This window comes from Micromys minutus (assembly GCF_963924665.1).
Source record: "Micromys minutus genome assembly, chromosome: 33".
NCBI classification, from domain to species: domain Eukaryota; kingdom Metazoa; phylum Chordata; class Mammalia; order Rodentia; family Muridae; genus Micromys; species Micromys minutus.
The window spans coordinates 8,255,424-8,277,905 of NC_137968.1; the positions used below are offsets into that span (position 1 = coordinate 8,255,424).

The window sequence follows — 22,482 nt, forward strand, 5'->3', positions numbered from 1 at the left end:
GGTTCCGATCCCAGTTTTCCGATCACAGTGTATTGCTGCTAAATCAGGTACCACTCTGGAATTCCTTCCTTGATCTTTCATGTGAACTTGGAGATTACATGTACCGTGCAATACTGGTATGAGAATTAAGTCATTTAAGAATGCATGCAAAGGTCTCAGAAGAATAGCATGCTTGAAGGACTGACATTAGTCATAAAATTGAAATTTCACATATAGGCTTCTGTTCTCAGGATTGTTAGCTCTCCAATATCTTCCCCGTCCATTGTAACCAGACATTTTTTTTTGAGATTATAATTGCATCACCTCGTTCTCCCCTTTCTTCCAAATCATCCCATCATAACCATTCCTTCTTCTCCTTCAAATTCATGACCTCTTTCATCACTGATTGTTATTGCTAATGCTTTTGATAATTGTGCTTTTAAATAACTATTTTCTAAACTGCAGAGATCATTCCATCCCTGTATACTGGAAATGGATTGAGAGGGGTAAATCATACAGCTTCTTTACCTGGGTTTATCTCTTCCACTTCCCCTTGTATGGTCTTTGTCCTTGATTCTAATATTTAGCCTTTTTTTCTCTTATTTCTTTTTCTTTTTTTAAAGTATAGTATAGAGTTTACTCAGGGCATGGGGAGGGGAGTTGAGAGGGTAGTAGAAACAGAAAGGCAGAGAGACAGAGATAGGAGAGGAGAAAAAGAGGAGAGGAATGGGAGGGGGAGGGGTGAGAGGACAGAACAGGAGCAAGAAAGAAGGCAAGAGAACAAGAGAAGATTTAATCTATTGATCTACATACATTAGTCCTAACCATGTTCCCATGACTTATGGAAACACATATGTTGCTTGTACTCTCTGTGGAAGGCACGTCCTCTACCGTCTTCCTTTCAATGTTGGGGCCCTCTTGCCTCTGTTAGAACCAGTCTACCTATGCTTTACTACTGGGTCCACTTTCTCCAGCTATGAAGACTAACTGGTCAAATTCTTAAGTTCATCATGGAACTTACGAAATGTGCTAGACTTAGTAATAACTTCTTTACATTGTCATAGCAAGAACAAATTTAATACGGATAAAGTTTACACAGTATTAGAACCATAACACACATTCAATACTAAGAAGTCTGTAGATGCTGGATGGTACTGTGAAACCCTCATTCTGTCCTGGTGATTATATTTTATGTTGTGGTGGTGGTGTTTGTGTTTGTGTGTGTTTGTGTGTGTGTTTTCCTGTATGTGCAGGTACACTTGAGTGTGTATACACTGTGAGACCCAGAGGTCAATCTCAGGCGTTCTTTCTCAAATGTCATCCACCTTGTTTACTGAGATAGGATCTCTCACTGACCTGGATCTTTGAAAGTTGGCTAGTGGGCTTGGGTCGCAGAGGCTCTGGGATTCACATCTCTCCACCTTCCCAATATTGGGATTACAGGAGGTTGCCCCATGCCCAAGTTCCCCTTGTAGAGCCAGAGAATGAAATTCATGTTTTCATATGTGCATAGCAGATACATTTCTATGTTAGCACGCCAGTCTCCTTGCCCTAATTTTAATAGGTATGCTTGTCTGGGTCCTGAAAAATCTGGCTTTACCACTAATAAAGGGTTTAGGACTATAATACTGATTTAATTGTTTTTCTATTAAGTTCCAGTTTCCTTGAAGCCACTTGAAGAATCAGCCTAAAATGCATTGTTCCATTTCAGGTAAATGAACAACGGGAGGACATGGTAGGAACTGGACCAATGTTTTGCTACATAAAACAAATCAGGCTGCAAAGATGGCTTAGAGGAAAAGAGCATTGGCTTTTCTTCCAGAGGTCCTGAGTTTAGTTCCCTGCAACCACATGATGGCTCAAAACCATCTGTAATGTGGTCTGATGCCTTCTTTTTACAGACACACATTTAGGCAGAACACTGCATTCATTAAAAATAAATCAATCTTGGAAAAACCAAAAAGAATGTAGTATTTGAAATAAAACAAATGAAAACCCAGATAGTCATCATCCCACAGAAGAAAATATATAGAAGAGTGTTAGAAAACTTTGAATGAAATCAACTCATGGTTCATATTTTAGTATAGTAGGAGTACACGTGACGCTGGCCTGAATATGTCAGCTTGTGACTAACTAAATACTGATTCCTTTTCCAGTATTTCTTTTCTTTTACTTCTTTTTCTTTTTGTATTTTTTGCCATGAATTTAATTCTCTATTTTCTATTATGACGTGGTTTCTAGTGCTTCCAGCGTTCGTGATGCTATCTCAACCGCCAGTGTACACTGATGCCACTGGCTAATGAGGACGGGTGACAGTCACAGTACACCCTTGTCCTCTCTACTAAATTTTAAACATTGTTTTTGTGCAGTGTGCTCTATTCCATCGTAGCCACAGCTATGGTCCGACAAAATGCATAGCACGCCGCCGCCAGCTAAACTCTAGCCCTGCAATAACACTGAAGGCCGTTCTCAAGAATAAATGTGGCCAAGAATGAATGTGGCCAAATGTTTGCAAAGATTACACGGAAATAAATGTGGTGTCCGGAAGCTGCACAAAGTGGATACGGTGCCTTTGAAACTACTATTGGCCCAAGATATCCTCTTTCCCAGTGCAAGAGGAACAGATGCTAGATCATCCCTGAAAGTACGGTGTCTAGCAATAATCAGGGAAAATGTTTCTGGTGGAATCATACATACATATATATATATATATACATATATATATATATATATATATATATATATATACATATATTTGCGTATTTTATATATATATAATATATATATGAGTGTGCATGTGTGTGAAACATATATGTATATTATATGTTATATATGCTATAGTATGAAAGCAGTATAGAGTGAAAATGCTCACTCTATGGAAAAATCACTTTACAGTTTTTCTATCACAAGATGTTTAGGGAAGGATGCCCACCTGCTCACTGTGTCCTGGTCATACCTTTGTCATGGGACACTGATGCATTGTCACAGGGATTTCATGTCTTGGAAAAACATTCAAACTTGATTCTCACCCACACTTGATCTCTCCAATACACAAAGGTGAGCTGCCTGTATTTGTGAGGGTCCCATGATCTCCTCAGGTAAGGTCGTGCTTCCATTTTAGGTAACAGGAAACTTGGGCTGGTAGGAGCAGTTTGGTCCTCTCTTTGTCGCGAGTCTTGAGCACTGTGTTTAGAGCTCTGCAGAAGTCCTGCTGTGAACACCACTTGTTGAACTGAATTTTGTTCCTCACAAAAAATTGAAGGGATTGAAATGTAGTGCCCGATCCGTGTCATTGAGGCTACGTGCTTTGCTTTACCTCAAACATGTCACTAATTCTTTCCCGTCACAGCAAAGTAGGTAAATTAGCCTGGGAGATGTTTTCTTCCCAAGTACCTGACAGTGATGACTCACAAGCACTATATCCTTCTGAGTTCTATGACATTATATTTGAGATCACAACCCAGATGGTCAAATTAATTGAACCCAAAATTAAATTTTTGGCATTTTTTTAAATGAATTTCATGTCACTGTGCATTATGACATTGTTTGAATTTTAGTATTTATTTTAGGAAACTTAATATCATATGATGGCATGTTCATTCTGTAATATTTATATGCGTATGAATTTAAAGGTAAAATATTTTCCTATATGCATCTGGTAAATAATAAAATATCATAAATAATTTTTGGCTAAAACGTAAAGTTTGCAAATATATTTCATAACTAAAATTAAATCAAGGCTAACCTTAGTAACTGATATTTACTTCAATACTGTAGAATTTGGAGAATTTGGACTTTAAATTTAAATGTACAGTAACTAGAGATTATGGCTCAAATATAAATATGAAGAGGAATAACATTTTGAGAGACACCTAGTATGTGCCTCTTACAAGAATTAAAATGGTTAGAATACTTAACTGAGACTAGGGCAGTAAAAAGCAAGAAGCCATCTCTGCAGCTATGAGCATGTAAAACCCAGTGGAGAATCAGCCAGTCCTCTCAAGAGTTTTACATCTTGCAGCTAAGACAAGATGTATTTTCTGTTGCACCGTTAAAAGGGAGAAATGCATCAGGAGTGTTAGAGTATCGGACAATGTGTGTTATTATTGGTTATTATTGACACTTCTCTTTGGATGGTCTCATCACAGAGCAGACACAGACACCTTTCCCACACCTACAGAGGATGCTCATATGGCATCTGTCTTGTCTGCCATCAGAATGTCTCAGTAAATACACAGACGTTCGGTTGCTGAGACCGCAGTCAAACCTCCAATTTAGGCATACTAAAGTCACACTCCCTGCTTCTGACAGCTTAGAGACATGTTTATTAGGCAAATACTGGGAGATGACATATAATTGTGATAAGTAGGCAGACATATGAGGTCTGTGAGAGTCTCTGGTGCGGGGCATTCTTAAATTCATGCACAAAACACTAACCAAGTCCGTATACTTAAGTCTCGGGAAGATAAGGAAATGTGTTTTCAATCGTCGTCCGAATGTATTCATCTCAATATGAGAATAGATACGTCTCATATTAGTACTTAATTTATAAATACTCATGAGCTCTATTAAAATTCTCTGGCAAAATCCTACCGCTCATTTCTTCCAGTGGATTCTAGTTCAGAGTTTGGCAGGCTCTGTCTGATTAGCAGGTTTTTCCCTTCTCAACCACATTGCTGAGTACACCCAAATGGAGCTCTGGGGGGGCTCAATGTTTGAAACAAGGTCTTTACAAAGTATCTCTGTGGCTTGTTTAGACTATCTAAATGAGATACAATGCAAGAAAATGGGGTGTAACAGAGAAATGTGAACCGTCTCCAAAACAAGACCACTTCTTGTAGTTATCTTGCCTCTTCCTATCTCTACATGAAAGTCGGGAACAAAGCTTGTTTTGCTTATGGAGCAAGGATCTGCCACGTGTGTGCCTTGCACACTCACACCGAACCGTGATGTGAGTGGCCACATAAGCCACAGACGGATGGCTGCAGTCTGTTTCAGATGGAAGCAGTATTTTCGCTTACCCCCACTTACAGGCCCACCTCCACTCAGAAAGGCTGATTACAGTGGGAAACTGGACAGGATGACCCCAGGGTCTGAACTTTAAAGCCTCGTACTGCAGGTCATGGGTCTGCTTAAATTACATATGTACAAAATGGCATTGCTTCTTTGAGGGTGCTCCCTCTCTCACTCACCCACTCCCTCCCTCCTCCCCACCCCGGCATTCCCCTACACTGGGGTGTCAATCCTTCACAGGACCAAGGGCCTCCCCTCCCATTGATGCCAGATCAAACCTCTTCAGCTTTTTCAGTCCTTCCCCTGGGTAAGGGGGGAATGAGATAGGAGGTTTACAGAGGGGAAACCTGGAGGGCGGATAACATTTGAAATGTAAATAAATAAAATATCCAATCAAAACAATGACATTGCTTCAGATGACTGGGTGAGAATGGGGAGAGATGTTCAGAAAGAAGGGGAGTTTGGTGCATGAGCCTGGTAACGTAAGTTTGCTTTCCAGAACCATCAAAATGTGCAAACAGAGGAGCAACTCAATGAAGTACCCCTCTGACCTACACGTGTACATATGACACACAGGTGTGCATATTCACACATACAGCAGCCCTACACACAATAAAGGAAAAGAATACATGGATGGATATCTTAAGACATATCGACCAGCTGTGTATTTATGTGGCTCTGGGTGTTCAAGTCATATAAAATTTTAAGTTCTATCATCACAAAGACATCCCCAAAGTGCTTAGATATCTCTCTGTTACATCTCTGCAAAGGGTCAAAGTTGAGGGATCTTCTTGGATACTTGAGAACCACATTTCCCTGTAATGATTTTTAGGGACTATCTCATTCACCTTTTCTCTACATGTAAAAAAAATAGTCCCTTCCCTCTCCTGAAAATGAAAACAAGTAAAATTAATTATGAAATAGGAATTACCTCCCCCAAGCTCACACCAGAACTTTGAACCAATTCTATTTATGTCCAAGACATAAGTATTTAACATCATAATATCAACTATATAACTATCACAGTATAAGAGATTATATTAAGGCTACAAAATATCAAGAATGAAAGACAAACTTTAAAATTTCTTTTAGTATGCTATGACAGATCCAAAAACATAAAAATAAATGTTCTGAACTTATAGAGCTATAAAAATTGTCAACTAAATCTTATTAATGCTTTTCTAAAGGAGAGATGTAAGAGTAGGTTCTGATGCTAATATCCTGTCCCTCAGTTGGTTCTTGATTTGCCAGTAAAGAGAACTATAGGCCGATTGTTTTAACTATGGACAAGAGGTAGAGGCGGGACTTCTGGGGTGCTGGAGACCGGCACGGGGCACGGGGAAGTAGGAGTTTTCACCTTGCTTTGGAATGTAGCAGCGTATTATGTCTCAGGAGCAGCCTGTGGACACAGGAAGATTGTCATGGATGTTTGGCAGGGGCCAGATGAAATTAGCCACTAAGTTTAGGGCAGAAGGAAGAGACTGAGTTAAAAAAAATTAAGGGCATGCTTTCCCAGGTGGAGGATAGTAGTGACCAGCAATTGTGCCAAGAAGGCAAAGGAAGGGGAATTGTGGAAGAACAAACCCTCTGTCTGTCTGTCTGTCTGTCTGTCTGTCTGTCTGTCTCTCTCTCTCTCTCTCTCTCTCTCTGTGTGTGTGTGTGTGTGTATGTGTGTGTGTGTGTGTGTGTAATCTTTTAGTTTGAGAGTCAAAGGTCTTGAGTGGAAGCTGGAAGAGAGGTCACCTCCCTGAACAAAGGTGTGTAAAACAAAGAGGAAGCCAGGAGCTGGTAACACAAATGGGCAAACTGCAAAGGTGTCAGTAAATAGAATTTCCATCAAATGGCGCTGGTTCAAGTGGCAGTCAGCATGTAGAAGGGTACAAATCAGCCCATTTCTATCTCCTTGTACAAAGCTCAGGTCTAAGTGTGTTAAGGATTTCCACATAAAATTAGGTACAATGAAACTAACAGACGAGAAAGTGGTAGAACACATAGGCACAGAGAAAAATTTCCTGAACAGAACACCAATGGCTTATGCTCTAAGATCGAAAATCAACAAATGGGACCTCATAAAATTGCAAAGCTTCTGTAAGGCAAAGGCCACTGTCAATATGACAAAACTGTACCCAACAGATTGAGAAAAAAAATCTTTACCATCCATACATTTGGTAGAAGACTAATATCCAACATTTACAAAGAACTCAAGATGTTAGACTCCAGAGAATCAAATAATCCTCTCAAAATTGGGGAACAGAGCTAAACACAAAATTCTCAACTGAGGAATACCTAATGTCTGAGAAACACCTGAAGAACTATTCAACATTTCTAGTCATTGGGGAAATGCAAATCAAAACAACCCTGAGATTCTATCTCACACCAGTCAGAATGGCTACTAAGGTCAAAAAACTCAGGTCACAGCAGATGCTGGTGAGGATGTGGAGAAAGATGAACACTTCTCCACTGTTGGTGGGGTTGCAAGTTGATACAACCACCCTGGAAATAAGTCTGGTAGTTCCTCAGAACATTGAACATAGTACTACCTGAGGACTCAGTTATACCACTCATGGGCTTATACCCAAAAGTTGCTCCAACATATAACAAGGACACATACTTTAATATATTCATAGCAGCCATGTTTATAATAGCCAGAAGCTGGAATAAACCCAAATGTCTTTCAACAGAGAAATGGATACAAAAATATGTGGTAAATTTACACAGTGGAGTACTACTCAGCTATTAAAAACAATGACTACATAAAATTGTCAGGCAAATAAATGGAACTAGAAATATCCCGAGTCAGGTAACCCAGCCACAAAAGAACACTCATGGTATGTACTCACTAATAAGCAGATACCCAAAAGCTTGGAATGCCCAACAAACAATTCACAGACCATATGAAGCTTAAAAAGAAGGAACACCAAAATGTGAATGGTTCAGTCCTTCTTATAAGGGAGTACAAAATACTCACGAGAGAAAATACAGGGATAAAAATGAAGCAGAGACTGCTTTACCTGGGGATCCATCCTATATGTAGCTGCCAAACCCAGTCACTATTGCTGATGCCAAGAAGTACTTTGCTGACAGGAGCCTAACTAATATGGATGTCTCCTCAGAGACCCTGCCAGAGCCATACTGATACAGATGAGGATGCAGCTAACCATCAGACTGAGCATGGGGACCCCAATGGAGGAGCTAGAGAAAGGACTGAAGGAGCTGAACGGTTTTACAAGCCTATGGGAAGAACAACAATATCTATCAACTAAACACTTCAGAGCCCCCAGGGACTAAAACACGAAGCAATGAATACACATGGAAGGATGCATGTTTCCAACCGCATATGTGACAGAGGAAGGCATTGTTAGGCATCAATAGGAGGAGAATCCTTTAGTCCTGAGAAGGCTCATTTCCCCAGTGTAGGGGAATGCTGGGGCGACGATGTGGGAGTGGGTGGATTGGGAATGGAAGCACCTTCATGAAAGCAAGGGGAAGAGGGAGAGGAGATAGGAGAGGGGGAAAGGGAAATAACATTTGAAGTGTTAATACATAGATTATGTATTAGTTATGTGAATAATTGTGTAAATAATTAAAAAGGAAAAGAAAGTAACCACACTCAACATCAGCCAACAGCATTTGCACTGGCGTTGAAGCAGCAGCGGACACGGTTACTCTTCATCACGAAAGAAAATGTTTCCAAAGGCAGAAGAAGGAAAGAACTCTTACCACCTTCTTTAGTGCAGAGGCTGACGAGGTTGTGGACTGTGTCCATGAGTTCCAGTTGCTGTCTCTGCAGGACGCTGTTGTTGCTGGTAGCTCTGCTAAGTTGCTTCTCCAACTCCTGGATGATGAATGTCTGACGAGTCACCAAGCCTTGAAGGTTTTCTTTCTCCTCCTTCAAGGTGTCCAACTCTTCTTTGTGTTTTATCTCCATTTCTAGGATTTTATGCTCTAATAAACTAGAAGGAAATGAAAATAAGGCATAATTCATACCATGCTAGAGAGACAGTACCACAATTCTACTTGTATCCAAGAGTCAAATTAGAAGTTTAAATTATTAAGTACATATATTTTGCATGCATTGGTATGCACATGCATGCAGATTTCAGACAGTGGCATACAGGATTCAGTCCCTTCCTTTCTCTGTCTGGGGATTGAACTCAAATCGTCAGGCTTGGCATTAAGGGACCTAAAGTTCTGAGCAGTCTTACTGGCTCATAAAAACATTCTTTTAAGAAGCAAAAGTCTATGTCATGTTAGACATGTGAAAAACACAAGTAAAAACTCCCCGGAGATTATACTTCACCCTGGGCAGAATATCATCATTAAGAGCATAGCAACGGAGTCCCTGGGATAGGACCACTTACTGCTCTTCTAGAGGACCTAAATTCTGTGCTCAGAACCTACATGACAGCTCACAGACACCTGGAATTTCATTTCCAGAAGACTGATTGCCTCTTCTCACTTCTATGGGCCCATGCCTGCACATGGCGGATGTATCCACATAATTAATTAATTGCAAAATAGAGCATCAAGTGCTGACAAAGGAGATGTTTATAGGAATAAGAATCTACTGAGGCAGGTGCTACAGGATTTATTAACCAGTCCTTTATAAATCTAGCTTCCATCATCACAACTCCTGGCTTTACTTTCGAAACCAGGCTTCCGGATGAGATGGAAGAACACCATGGATTCTTAAATCACTACGCAGCTGTCTCTGGAAAGGAAGAACCCATTAGGTGAACATCATAGTCTTACAGAGAAACGTGGAGCACTTTGCTCAGAGAGACACAACATTATGGGGTTTCTTCTCTCAACACTGTAGATGATATTGTCCTTGTATAGTATGCAGAAATACCTACAAAAACCGCAGAAGCACTTTTGGATCAGAGGAACTGACTTAAAATAAAAGGCATTTTTCACTTTATAAGGTGTCTAATATACTAGTATTCTTCAGGGAAAAGGCTGATGCAGTTTTCTTAGTTCTGTTCTCAGATGGTTCTAGCAGATCTTAGTTTACAAGGTGCTATTCCAAGGCAACACACCCCAGAAGGGGCACTTAATTTACCTTGGAGAAATATAGAGCTGAATCACTCTTCAAAAGGAAGACACTGGGGAGCATTTTAAATTTAATACTTAAATTATACAATCTGGTGTGTTTGAAGAGTCAGATTTTCCAACTGTCTGCATTACAGGGTAAGATACATCTGATCGGCTTTTGCACAGATGAGGAAGTGTGGCAAGAAATGCTCAAGGAGAGTCCAGGTCTTGGCTAAAAAAAAAAAAAAAAAAAAAAAAAAAAAAAAAAAAAAAAAAAAAATCCCTGCTCTCCCAGGAAGAACATGGCTCTGTGTACACCAGAACAGCTTCTGGGAAGCTGGGTCTATGTGTGAGTCCTGTGTAATTCACAGAACTTTTGGGAGTGTTCCAAGATTGACACATGAAAGCTTCCCATTGATACCCAAGAAAAGAAGTCACGTTTCTCTCCTGAGTTTTCCTTATTTTCCTCCACGCTTGTGCAAAAAGAATTACTAACTTCTACTGAGTATACAGGGCTTGCAGTTTGGAAAGTAAGGAGTTGAAATCATAAGGGTTATCTATATTTATTTAAATCCCTGTTTAGGAGTGAGAAGGTTAGACAATGAAGCCTGAAGAAGGTGAAAGACACTGTCCCTAGGCGTTTAAGAATCAGAGTCTCTTCTGTGCCAATGCATGTTGGTGCTAGAGAAACTCATTTTTTTTTAAAGGCAGAGAGAGGTGTGGACAGACAAAGGTAGTTGATTTATCTATTGTCCATAGTGGTTAAAAATGACATATACTTAGTAGTTAACTGGCAAGCTCACTGCTGTGGGTAGAGAGAAGCTTTCCTCTCTACTTGAAGATTTTTGGCTTTTGATCTGAGAATTAACCACAACTGATACTTCAGCTCATTTTTAGCCTACTTTTTAGCTATGTTTGCTCCTATTTATGAAGTAGTGATCAGATACATGACTCCCACAATTTATAGCCATTAACGTATTAGAAAACTGTGTCGCAGACTCACATGAGTTATGGTATCTCAGCAGGAAACCTTTAGCATTAGCTGCTAAAGTGAGGGTACTGTATATTCGGCTCATGACTTGGAAGCTAAAACGTCATATGATGCTGGATAAAAGTTCTAAATCAACAGTTTCTGTCCCACAGGCAGAATTGGATCTGGCCTTCCAGGTTTCCTAATTAACAGGCAATATCGTATTCTAGCTATACCTTATATTTATTATTTGCTACGTGCCAATATTTATGCAGAATATAAGACGGTAATATTTCTTCAGAAAGAATTTTTTGACAGTACTCCTCAGAGAAAAATCATGGGCCACAAGAAATTTCTGTTTCCAACCTAATCTATTTTTCATATTTGCATTAATATGTTTCCACTTCTGCTTTTGATGTGTCTGAACAAGAACAGAACAGACACTGGAGATGGCTGCCACAGGAGAGTCAGTGAAAGACACTGTCTTGTTTTGCCTTGTTTTTGTGTATGATTTGCAAAGATATGAAAACTAAAAGGTGATCAGAGAAATTCCTAAAGAAAACAGTCTTGAATTAATTAATGTAACATGAGTTCCAGGCATCAAATGGCATTGAGCCAGCATGTCACCTTAGAAGAGATGTTCATGGCGGTAAAGAAGTATTGGTCATTTGGATGCAAGATTGTCCTCACACATATATAGTTGGGCTGAGAGAACAAAGCAGCTTCTCTCTGGCTACCAGCATACTGGAACTTTGTCACACAAAATTGATCGTTTCCCAGAAAATATTTCCTACCAAGATGCTATCTCTCCAAGATATTCTCCAAAATCACTTCTTCACTGGGGTCTCTCTTAGTAGCGCTTGCAGTCCGGTGATTTTCATAATACTGTGTTAGTCCACCTTTTATATGGATGAGAACCCTTTAGACTGCTTCAGGATGACCTTCTCTTCATGACCCTTTGGTCTGTTTTGAAGGCACACATCCGCTTTTCCATGGCCTATCAATGAGTGGTTTCCAAAAGACCCATCTCTCTGTTTCTTCCATAACTATTGGCTATTGAACACTCTGGGGGTAAATCTTTCTTCTCTTTAATTACAAGGTGGTTTGAATCCAAGATTCACTTTCCAAAAAGTTTTTTTTTTTTTTAATGATTTGTAGCTATTAACACACAAGAAATAGAATACAATAGTTGGATAGCCCTTAACAGAGATCATTACTTCTTTTGATTCTTTTTTTAATTTATTTGTATTTTATATGTATTGAAGCTTTGTCTTATGTGTATGCACTACACACACAGTGCCCATGGAAACAAGAAGAGAAAGGCAGATTCCCTGAAACTGGAGTTATAATTTTTAGCTGCCATGTGGGTGCTGGTATCCGATCCTGTGCCTTGGGGTAGCATAGCAACTGAATCACTTCTTCAGTCTGTCCTTTAGTTCTTCAGGCATAGAGTTAATATCAACTGAAGGGATGTTTCAAGCCCTAGAATATAGGTAGTAATTTACATTGTTATATCTAAAACCTTAACACGGGTATTAAGTTTCAGAATCAGGGTTTACAAAACGTGTTTTGAATTGGGTTATGTTAGAAATCTCTACAGAACACCCCACTGTGATGGAAGTGGCCAAAATCCATAGCCATTACCTTAACGCAATGTAATGCAGCCTTTACTATATGATGGCTTAAATAAGAGATGTGTGCCCACAGACTTGATCTCCAGGGTGTGTCCTTGTTTGGATAGGTTTAGGAAATGTGGCCTTGGCAGAAGTAGTGTGTCACTGGGAGTGGGTATTTTCTTTTGTTTTCAAAGAAACAATCCATTCCAAGTTTTCTTACTGTCTGCTTCATGCTTACAGTTCAAGGGGTGAGCTATGATTCCTGATGCTATGCCTTCACCCCATCATTACGGCCTCCAACTCTCTGGACCCGAAAGTTCAACTATACTCTCCTGTAAGATACTCGGTCCTGGAATTTCATTATGCAGTAGAAAAGTGACTAGTACATTCTCTTGCACCATTTACATCACACCAGCAATCAAAGTATCACCTGAAACATGTCTGTAATGTTTGCTATTCTCCAGATGATGATGTGGGGAACTTCCGCGGCACAGTATTTGAACTTCCCCATTTTCCCCGTCTATAAAAAATGTCTCAAAAAAATCCTAACTTAGGCTTTGTTTCAAAAGTATTCTACTGTTTTTAACTTAAATAGGTATGCATGCATGTGAATGTGGCCACAAAGGAAGGCCAGAGACATCAGACCCCTGCTGCCATTACAGAGAGATAGATATCAGCTGCCCAATGTGGCTACTAGGAACTGAACTGAACGCATTTGCAAATGCAGTGTGTGCTTTCAATCAGTAAGCCACATTCCCAGTGCAAAGATTTTCTCAATTATAGCTCTACCTTGAAATATCTGCCATCAAATTGAATTTTCTCATTCAGTAGACTGATCATATTCTATTTGCTTCCCTGAATCTTTCTATAGGTTCTCTATCATCTCCCCTAATCAGAAAAGTCTGAAAAGCCTTTCTCCAGTTGGCAAGAGACCAGTAAATAGGAAAGATCAGTGATTATTAGACGGGCAGGTTGTGAGGTTCCCTGGTGATAACATTCGAAAGTTTTAGTTGAAGTTTAAGCACATAACAAAACATGGATAGCTGACTCCAAAGATCAGTGCATGAGTTTTTCTTTCAGAGTTTATTGGACAGAAAGAGAGTTCCAGTGTCGGGTGTTTAGAAGGTTTGGTCTGGACAAACCATTTTTCTTGGGATGTTTTTTTGCTGGTTGCTGTTCCATGGAGCTATAGTGTGCATTCAATCTATACAACCCGAGCTGCAAATTCCAAGACAGAGTTTCTCACAGGACTTTCCGTGTTTCCTGTTTCCCAGCTTCCTGGGAGAACTTTGAGAAGAGACATGCATAGGATTTTGGCACTTAACTTCCAGTTAGAGGCAGAGGTGCACTTTAATGATGAATAAAAATAAACAAAATAATCTCGGTCTTGAACTTCACTGAGAGCTCACGAAAGAGCCTGTGTAATCTGGACATTGGGTTTTGCTTCAAGCACTGTCCTTTTCCACATTGTATATTATTGGAAATGCTTGAGACCATTGGCTACATCTTGAAACTTTCACATAAAGCTCTCGACTGTTTCCCACAACAGGAATCTTAACATAGCAGCCAATGAATGCTTAGTGGGAAGAGCTGCCTGTGCCGTGTAAATATAGTTCTTGACACAAGGAAGAGATGTTGAAAATATAAAAACCTCATTTTTATCTGTCGGAACTTATTTATATATGCTTTCATTTGTCCCTTGTTTGTTCCGGGCATACTGTCACCATATGGTACAAATAGGGGCACACAGAGGCTGAGTTTTCTCTCTAGATTAAATCTATCGCTTGTTATTAAATTATATACTAAATTCTCTTTCAAAGTATTGTTCCACTTGTTTGGTGACTTAAATGTGGGGCAGAATTATAAATACTATATGCAAACGTTACCCAGTAAACTTTTCAAAGCTTGAGGAAATAAGAATATGCTGAATGTATTGTAGACGCCGGAAATAAGGACAAAAAATGGCTGATACATATCATGAAATGCAAGGCAATTATTTGAAGATAGGTGGAAAATAAGTGATTAACTAGATAAAGGATGTCTGATATATATATAATGGGGTGTAAATGCCAGAAAGAGTGTATAGGAGGTAGTAAAGACCAATAAGGCAATGAACTAAACCGCATAGACAATCCAGAGCACAAAGCAGGGAGGTGTGGGAAAATTACAACATGAGCATGTGGGCATGTCCTCCCCCAAACATGCTTACATACACACAGATGCATAAATACACACATGCATACACACACTCATACACACATGCATACATACACACACATGCACACATGCAAACATACACACATGCATACACACATACAAACATGCACACATACACACATGTACACATACACACATGCATACACACATTCATACACACATGCATACATACACACACATGCACACATACACACACATGCATACACACACACATACACACACATGCAAACATACACACACATGCATACACACATACAAACATGCACACATACACACATGTACACATACACACATGCATACACACATATATGCATACACACATGCATACACACACATACACACATGCACACATACACACATGCATACATACACATGCACGCATGCACACATACACACATGCATACATACACATACATGCATACATACATGCAAACATACACATGCATACACTCAGGCATACACACACATATATGCATAAGCACATTTACACATACATACACACTCATACACACAGACACACACAGACACATATACACATGCCTACATGCACACACACACACATGCATGAAGACATAAAGGGAGAACAGAGTACTCAATCTAATGGTCTGCATATTACAAACATTTTATATTATCACCATATTTCTAGTGAATGATATTTTACTAATATGGACTTGATATATGTTGAGTATCATGCAACAGCTCTAATCTCCATGTTTGGGAAATTAAAGCAGGAGCATTATGGTAAGTTCAAAGGCAGTCTTTGCTACATAGTTATTTCTCAGCTAACTTGGGCTAAGCTGGGCTTCCTACAGAGATCCTGAATCAAAAATGTAAAATTAAACCAAACAAAATATAATAAAAATGAATAAAGCTAACTACTAAGTATAGTATTAAATGCATTGGTAGTCATTCTTTAGAATAAGTGAGGTTTAACTGCATATAATTACATACACTAATATAAAATATTCTTTGTGACATATTTTATGACATAAATACTGAAAATAAGCCTAACATTTGAAATAATTATTAAAATATATGTACACGGTATATAAATTCACATGTATGTGAAATTGTATGTCGGAATGTGTTCATGTAAACATTCACAGATATGTGTATGCTGCATACTCATGATTATGTTGATAAAAAAGATTAGAAAAATAACACCAATCATGTTATCAATGGTTGTGAAGAACATGCAAAGGACGGTGGGGATGTGGAATCTGGAAAACTTTGATTTTTGAATGTATAAACAAATATAAACTGTAATCTGTCTTACTTTTAAAAAATTCAAGGAATGAAATTATGGAAAAGTTGAATTGAATTGGTGAATCTCGGGGAATAGATTAGTAAAACAGGGTGCTATGTAGTAAGACTTTAGGAATGCAGGGAACAAAACATGAAGTGAACATCATGTATTAATAATGTTAAAGACAATATATGTCAGTACTTTATGTAAATTATATGATTTGTGTTTTCTGTTAAAGCATTTTTATGTATATATTAGTTTATATTGTGTGTGTGTAATGTATAATGTATATGTATAATGACATTTTATGGCTAGAACTACTAGTATGATATTAGCCATTATACATCCAACACTGAAAAACATTATACATACTATGTGAGGGAACTTAGGCCTTGTAGTACGAAGATAATGATAAATCACATTCAGAATCTACTCTAAAAGCTTACATCCTAATGCTATATATATAGGGGAATAATCATGCATTTATGCATACATAAACACATATGTACATAAACATATATGTCATGGAATAGGTGGAAGAATGGTGAGGAGAGAGATGATGTAGATTGTAATGAGAAAGTTTATCTTACCTCGTCAGATCATGGCTTAAAGAAAGTAATATGTGCGCTGAGTTTTTAAAGATGAACAGGAGCTTGCTAACTAAATGAGGAATGTCAGCCGTGGTAGGCAATTCAAGCATAAGATTAGTACAGCAAAACATAACGCAGTAAAGCAGGATAAATCCAACATAATTAAACACAGACATGCCTGTCAGACTTTGTCCTTTGTGTTTCACTAGCATGCACTCATTCATCTGCACATCAACTTCAAACAAAATTGTTATCATCATCATCTCCGTGTTAACCATTAGCCATCAAGCTACAGAGAGTCTCACTAACTGGCCCAGACTCACCCAAATAATGTATGATAGAGTTAAGTATAGCAGGAATAGAAGGAAATGAAAGCCAGCCAATCTGGTTGAAAAATCTCTGCTGAAAGCTGAGTCTCCTCCTAAAACTAAAACCAGTAATGGGGGGAGGGAAGAGCGGCATGATCATTATAAGACCAACTGGCCAGGCCACATACTGTGTTCGATCCCTTCTTCCTACCTGGATTGTCTGGTTGGGCTTCAGTGGGAGAGGATGTACCTACCTGTTCCTGCTGGGACTAGATGCCCCAGGAGGAGGTGATACCCAAGGGAGGTCTCTTCTCTGAAGAGAAGGAGAGGAGGCAATGGGAAGAGGGACTTGTAAAGGTGAGACTGGGAAGAGAGAAGGATTGGCTGTGATCAGGATGCAAAGTGAATTTTAAAAATACGTAAACAAAGAGAACTTGATGATCTATCTGTTAGAACATGCACTCAGTAGAGGAATCTTACAAGGAAAGAGCATAGCATCTCATCTGAGACCTGAGGATGTTACAGTGACACAAAGATAAAGATACCAAAGGTGCTAGAGTGAAGGAGATGAGCGTTGATGGGCGTTTGACACAAATGTAGCAATCAATGAAGCTAGAAAGGACCAGATGTGTTGGAAAATGCATTCAGTGTGGAAATCCTCAAGATCACCGGAGGTCAGCGAGATGCAGAGTATCCAGGGAAAAGGAAGAAGTAAGATTGCCATTTGGCTCAGGTCCCTCTGGTCCTCAAGTTCTGGGAGTAGAGGAGGGTGCGACCACACCCAGTTTCTTATTCATTTAATTTGATCAGAAGAAGTAGGGTGCACACTAGAAAAATGTTATAAAATATGACACAGAACCTACTGCCAACCCTGTCATAGGCAAGATATAATGATTTGCCATTTGCTTGAATTCTCAATTGTTTATTTTACATAGAGTTGGAATGCAGCCTCTTTCTTCTAAGTGTTTTTTTTTTTTTTTTTTTTTTTCTCTCCAAACTGTGTTTTGAAATTAGGGCAGCATTCAACCAACAAAAATAAAATTTGCTAAAGAAAGCAGACTGGGATTATCTATAGTCACCTCTGTTAGACTTCTGGAAAAACAAACAGTAATGCTATCCTGCTCTGCTTTGAGCATCTGGGTATTCAGGAGATGAAAAAGTGAATCCAGCGAAGTGAAAAATCCACACCCAGCTCTGCAAATGCTCTACTTAATTTTTCAGGATGTAAGTCAACAAGACCTCTCAGTGTGTGTGTGTGTGTGTGTGTGTGTGTGTGTGTGTGTGTGTGTGTGTCTGTGTGTGTCTCTCTGTGTGTGTACTATAATCCTAACTATAAAACATTTTTTTTTTTTTGCCAAAGAGTTGGGAAGCACTCCTCCTAAGGCCAGCTCACTGGCTTGTCTGCCCAGGCATGGATCTGTCTCAAAGCTGCTAAGTCACACACCCAGACATGGCTCCTGACATTCCTGGGGGAGGAAGCAGGGCTTAATTTAGATAATCCCCTCTGGAAAATAGATTGGCTGATTCAAACCAGACCTGGTTGACTTGGGCACGCTCTACTTACATTTCAGAGATGCCTCCATGTAGGAAGAACTTTCTGTTGTATCTGGGGGATTAAGATTCGCATAAAGAACAGGTAGGTGTGATCAGTTAACTATTTCTAAAAATGTAAATCTTTGACTGTGACGTTCTCCTGGCTTACTTGAGAGGACACTGGCTTTGCTGTTTTTGATGGGACTTGGCAGAATCGCTTTGCTTCCATTGATCATATGAAAATAAACAATAAAAGTAAACAGAATGGGGAGATATGCTGTGTGTTACAAAAAGAATATTTTTGGTCTGTTTGGAGAAAAAAAATCCCTTCTTAAAAAATGGTGCAGTCAAGAACACATGTGACTTAAAAGCAGCTGTTTGGCCTACACTCCATTGTGTGAACTGGACCCTTCAACAGGAAGACAGCCATATTGGAAGCTGAATGTACTAGCAAATGTCCCTCATGGATCACATTAAAGGTAAGATCAGAACTAGAGTTCATGTGAAAGAGCAGCCTGACTCAGTTTTCCTGATAAAGACAGAGACAGTGTTTCATTGGTTTGCCTGTGGAGTATAATCTTAACCATTAAAGATGTCACCTTGTTCTGCCAAAAATATGCAACACTTCTTAGGGCTAGCTCCCAGACTTGTTCATGAAATCCCCTAGCCTATTCATAGCCAGACCCCCAGCCCGAGGGAGGTAACAGAGCTTCCTTTATCCTATTCTTTCCTTCTTAGTTAAGTCTATGAAATATAAGAATATTACACAAGGTTAATACTCGACAGGAAATTATAGTACGTGCTATAGGAAAAGGGTGTTGGTGCACTCACCCTACAAGTAGGCTTTCAACATTCCTGTTGCCACAGCTCTGCCCCCTGTTTCACACTGTGGGATTGAGTCCCCGGTCTAAAGGTTTTCTGGGGTAGGTTTGCCAGATTTAGTACAGAAGAATGAAAGAAGCCTAGTTAAATTGAATTTCTAACAAAAATGAAAAAAAATCTTTAAAAATGTCATGCTGGAATGACATATATGCAAGACATGTATATGCATATGTATACATACATCTATCTCTATCTATACTCTCTATCTTTATGTAATCTATATCTATACCTATATCTCTACCTATATCTATATCTATATCTATATCTATATCTATATCTATATCTATATCTATATCTATCTATATCTATATCTATATTGATTGTCTAGATAATCCTGGATGCTTGCAAGTTTTCCATTTAAAACCCATGGCATCCCAGGAGTGTGTGTACAAACTGCAGAACAGGAGACATTACCCAAGTCAATAGGAGAGGCAGTGAAGCATGTATGGTAGTAACTTTTTACGTTATTAATCATAGGCAGTAATAAGTCTGCTGAGAGATGGACCAAAGCCACTCTAGTGTGGCTCTACACTCTACACAACAAAATGCAATGCAATAGAGTCTTGTATTGGGGAATATCTTATTGACATTAAAGTGTATCTTTGTGATACTTACAGAATTTCAAGTTTTTTTTTAAAAAAGAAAGTAAATTCGTCTTGATTCACTTGATGAAATTCTTTATGCATAGATATTTCTAGTTTTTTGGTTCCTGAATCCTTTTAGTTTATGGAAAATATACAAATGTAAACTAACTTGAAAATAATACTGTTTTCTAAAATCCTTAGATTTCTATGTCCCAATTTCAAGTAACTTCAAAAAAACTATCATGAAATATTCTATTTAATTTTAAGCATTTGTTTACTTGCTTGTCTATATACGTATTGGGGCTACAGATTGAACTCAGGTCCCATGCTTGCTAGGCAGCTGATATGACACAAGGCTACATACCAGATCTTCACAATAAAATAGCAATTGTAAGTGTTCTTCCAATGCAGCTCAACATGTTAAATCTTTAAGTAGTGAAATGCTGGGTGATTCAATTTACATAGCAAAGCCTTATGTTATCTCTGAGTCTGACTGGAACATTCTGGCAATCTGATGATTCTAATCTATTAATTAGACAATGAGGTCTATCATCTTAAAATTTAAGAGCACATTACTTAGTTTTATAAGAGTCTCCATATAGTTTACTATACTATAAAAGCATCTGCTTAGAAACTTACCTGAATTTAAGAGCAGAAAGTTTGAGTTTATATTCTCAGTGTATTTCTTTAAATCTACTGGAGCTATGACTTCAGAAACAAGATGGTCATTTCAAGGGTCTGCAGTTAGCTTAAATCGCTTCCAAAGCACACTGCTTTATTCAAATTGACTTGCTATTGAAATTTTCCTGACTTCTCTAAGGCATTCTTATTAAAATTTAATTTACAAAATTTAAAAATTAATAAAAAATAGCCACATAACCCAATTTGACCTACAACATGCATACTTAGGTTGTCAGGAGCCTGCCAAATAATTCAGGGGAGAAAACCCTGTGAAAGGAAAATCCTGTCAGTCCTCTGGTTTAACTGGGAAGGGACAGGAAGTGTCCTGCTGCTGCAGATGGCATCTATGTGTTTTCCTTCCTTTTAGTCACTTCTCTTCTGTGATGACATGCCTGATTAAAGCTATTTGAAGAAGGGTTTATTTGGCCTCAGGGTTTGAGGGGAGTAGGTCGTTATGAGAGCGACAGTGAGAGACAAGTGATCACATTGTGTCACTAGTCTAGAGTCAGAGAGAGGTACACGCTGCGATTAGCTAGATTCCTCCTTTTCACTCAGTCTGGGGCTAAAGTACCTGCGTCTGCTATGGTGCTGCCCACACTCAAGGTGGCTCTTCTCGCAGGCTTTCCATTTCTCTGTTAATTCCTCACAGACTTCCCAGAGGTTTGCCCTAGGTGAATCTAAACCTATCAAGCTGAGAATGAAAATTAACCATTTCCCCCAAGCCCCAGGCTAAGCTCTGACCAGTTTTACGCTTCGAACTACAATAGAGCTCTACCTATTTGCTGGTTGTAGCAAGCCCATTAAACGTACTCTTTGGCTGGTGATTTAATGAACTAAGTTGGAGTCCACAGAATATAAAATTTTAACTAGATCAGTAGCTCATGTGACATTTCTTAATTAATTTCTATCTTCATTTGTTTCTGTAACAGACTTATTCATTTTATGCTTTCAGTAGGTTTTCAGATAAAATCCTTTGTTCTTTCCTTAGCTTTGACCATCTTTTATCATCATTAGAGTGATAGGCTTGACATATAAAAATATACACATGAACATACAGATATATGTACACATACACATAAACATGTGTGTCTATTATCTATCTATCAATCTATCCATCCATCTATCTATCTATCTATCTATCTATCTATCTATCTACCTACCTACCTACCTACCTACCTACCTATTTATCCTCTTTCTAAAAATCCTACAAAAATAATGACTCAGAAAAGCAAACATGCGGTTGTTCTACATAGTCAAAATTTCCAGAAAAAGATCTTGAAATATTATCGTAAGTGGGATTCCCTTCAGCAAAAATGTTAAGGCATTTGGTGGTAACCCTAAATTGAAGATGACTGAAGCAAAGTATACCTGTTACACACATGCATATATCTGGTTGTTGTGGGACTGTGTTGGGATAAACAATAATTTTCAAGAGGATTTTCAATGTCAGAACATTTCATCAAACAGCTAGTTCAGGGTCAAGTGCTGTCAAGTTTATTTATACTTAAATAGTTTATCCCATATCACCCTCCATGAATAAATAAATGTAACACTTGTGACCCCTTGCAGATGCTAAATCAACAGTCAGAAGTTTGATTGTAATCCTTGGCATTGATGTCTACTCTGCTTGACACTGGGAAAGCCTTTAGGCTGTAGATCATGAGATGTCTTCTGTTAAGGTGAAAGAAAAGAGCTACCAGCAAAGAAAACTGATTCCATTCCTGCCTCAATCATTAGCAAGCTGTGTGACCCTGGGCAGCTACTCATTTGGTCCTTCTGCAAAGTAGGAAGGACCACAGTTCTGTCACATGCTCCCCTGGCCTGGGAAG

General features: G+C 38.8%; 1 protein-coding gene across 3 annotated transcripts in view; it reads right to left on the reverse strand.

Moving 5' to 3' along the window:
• ANGPT1 (angiopoietin 1) overlaps positions 1 to 22,482 on the reverse strand; it is a 233,435-nt gene that overhangs the window by 66,859 nt on the left and 144,094 nt on the right. For 2 of the 3 annotated variants that reach the window (XM_080909346.1, XM_080909348.1), the window contains exon 4: positions 8,713 to 8,945. In XM_080909346.1, coding sequence (XP_080765472.1) covers positions 8,713 to 8,945 — 233 coding nt within the window. The remainder of the gene's footprint in view (positions 1 to 8,712; positions 8,946 to 22,482) is intronic. The other variant, XM_080909347.1, reaches the window with a different exon arrangement.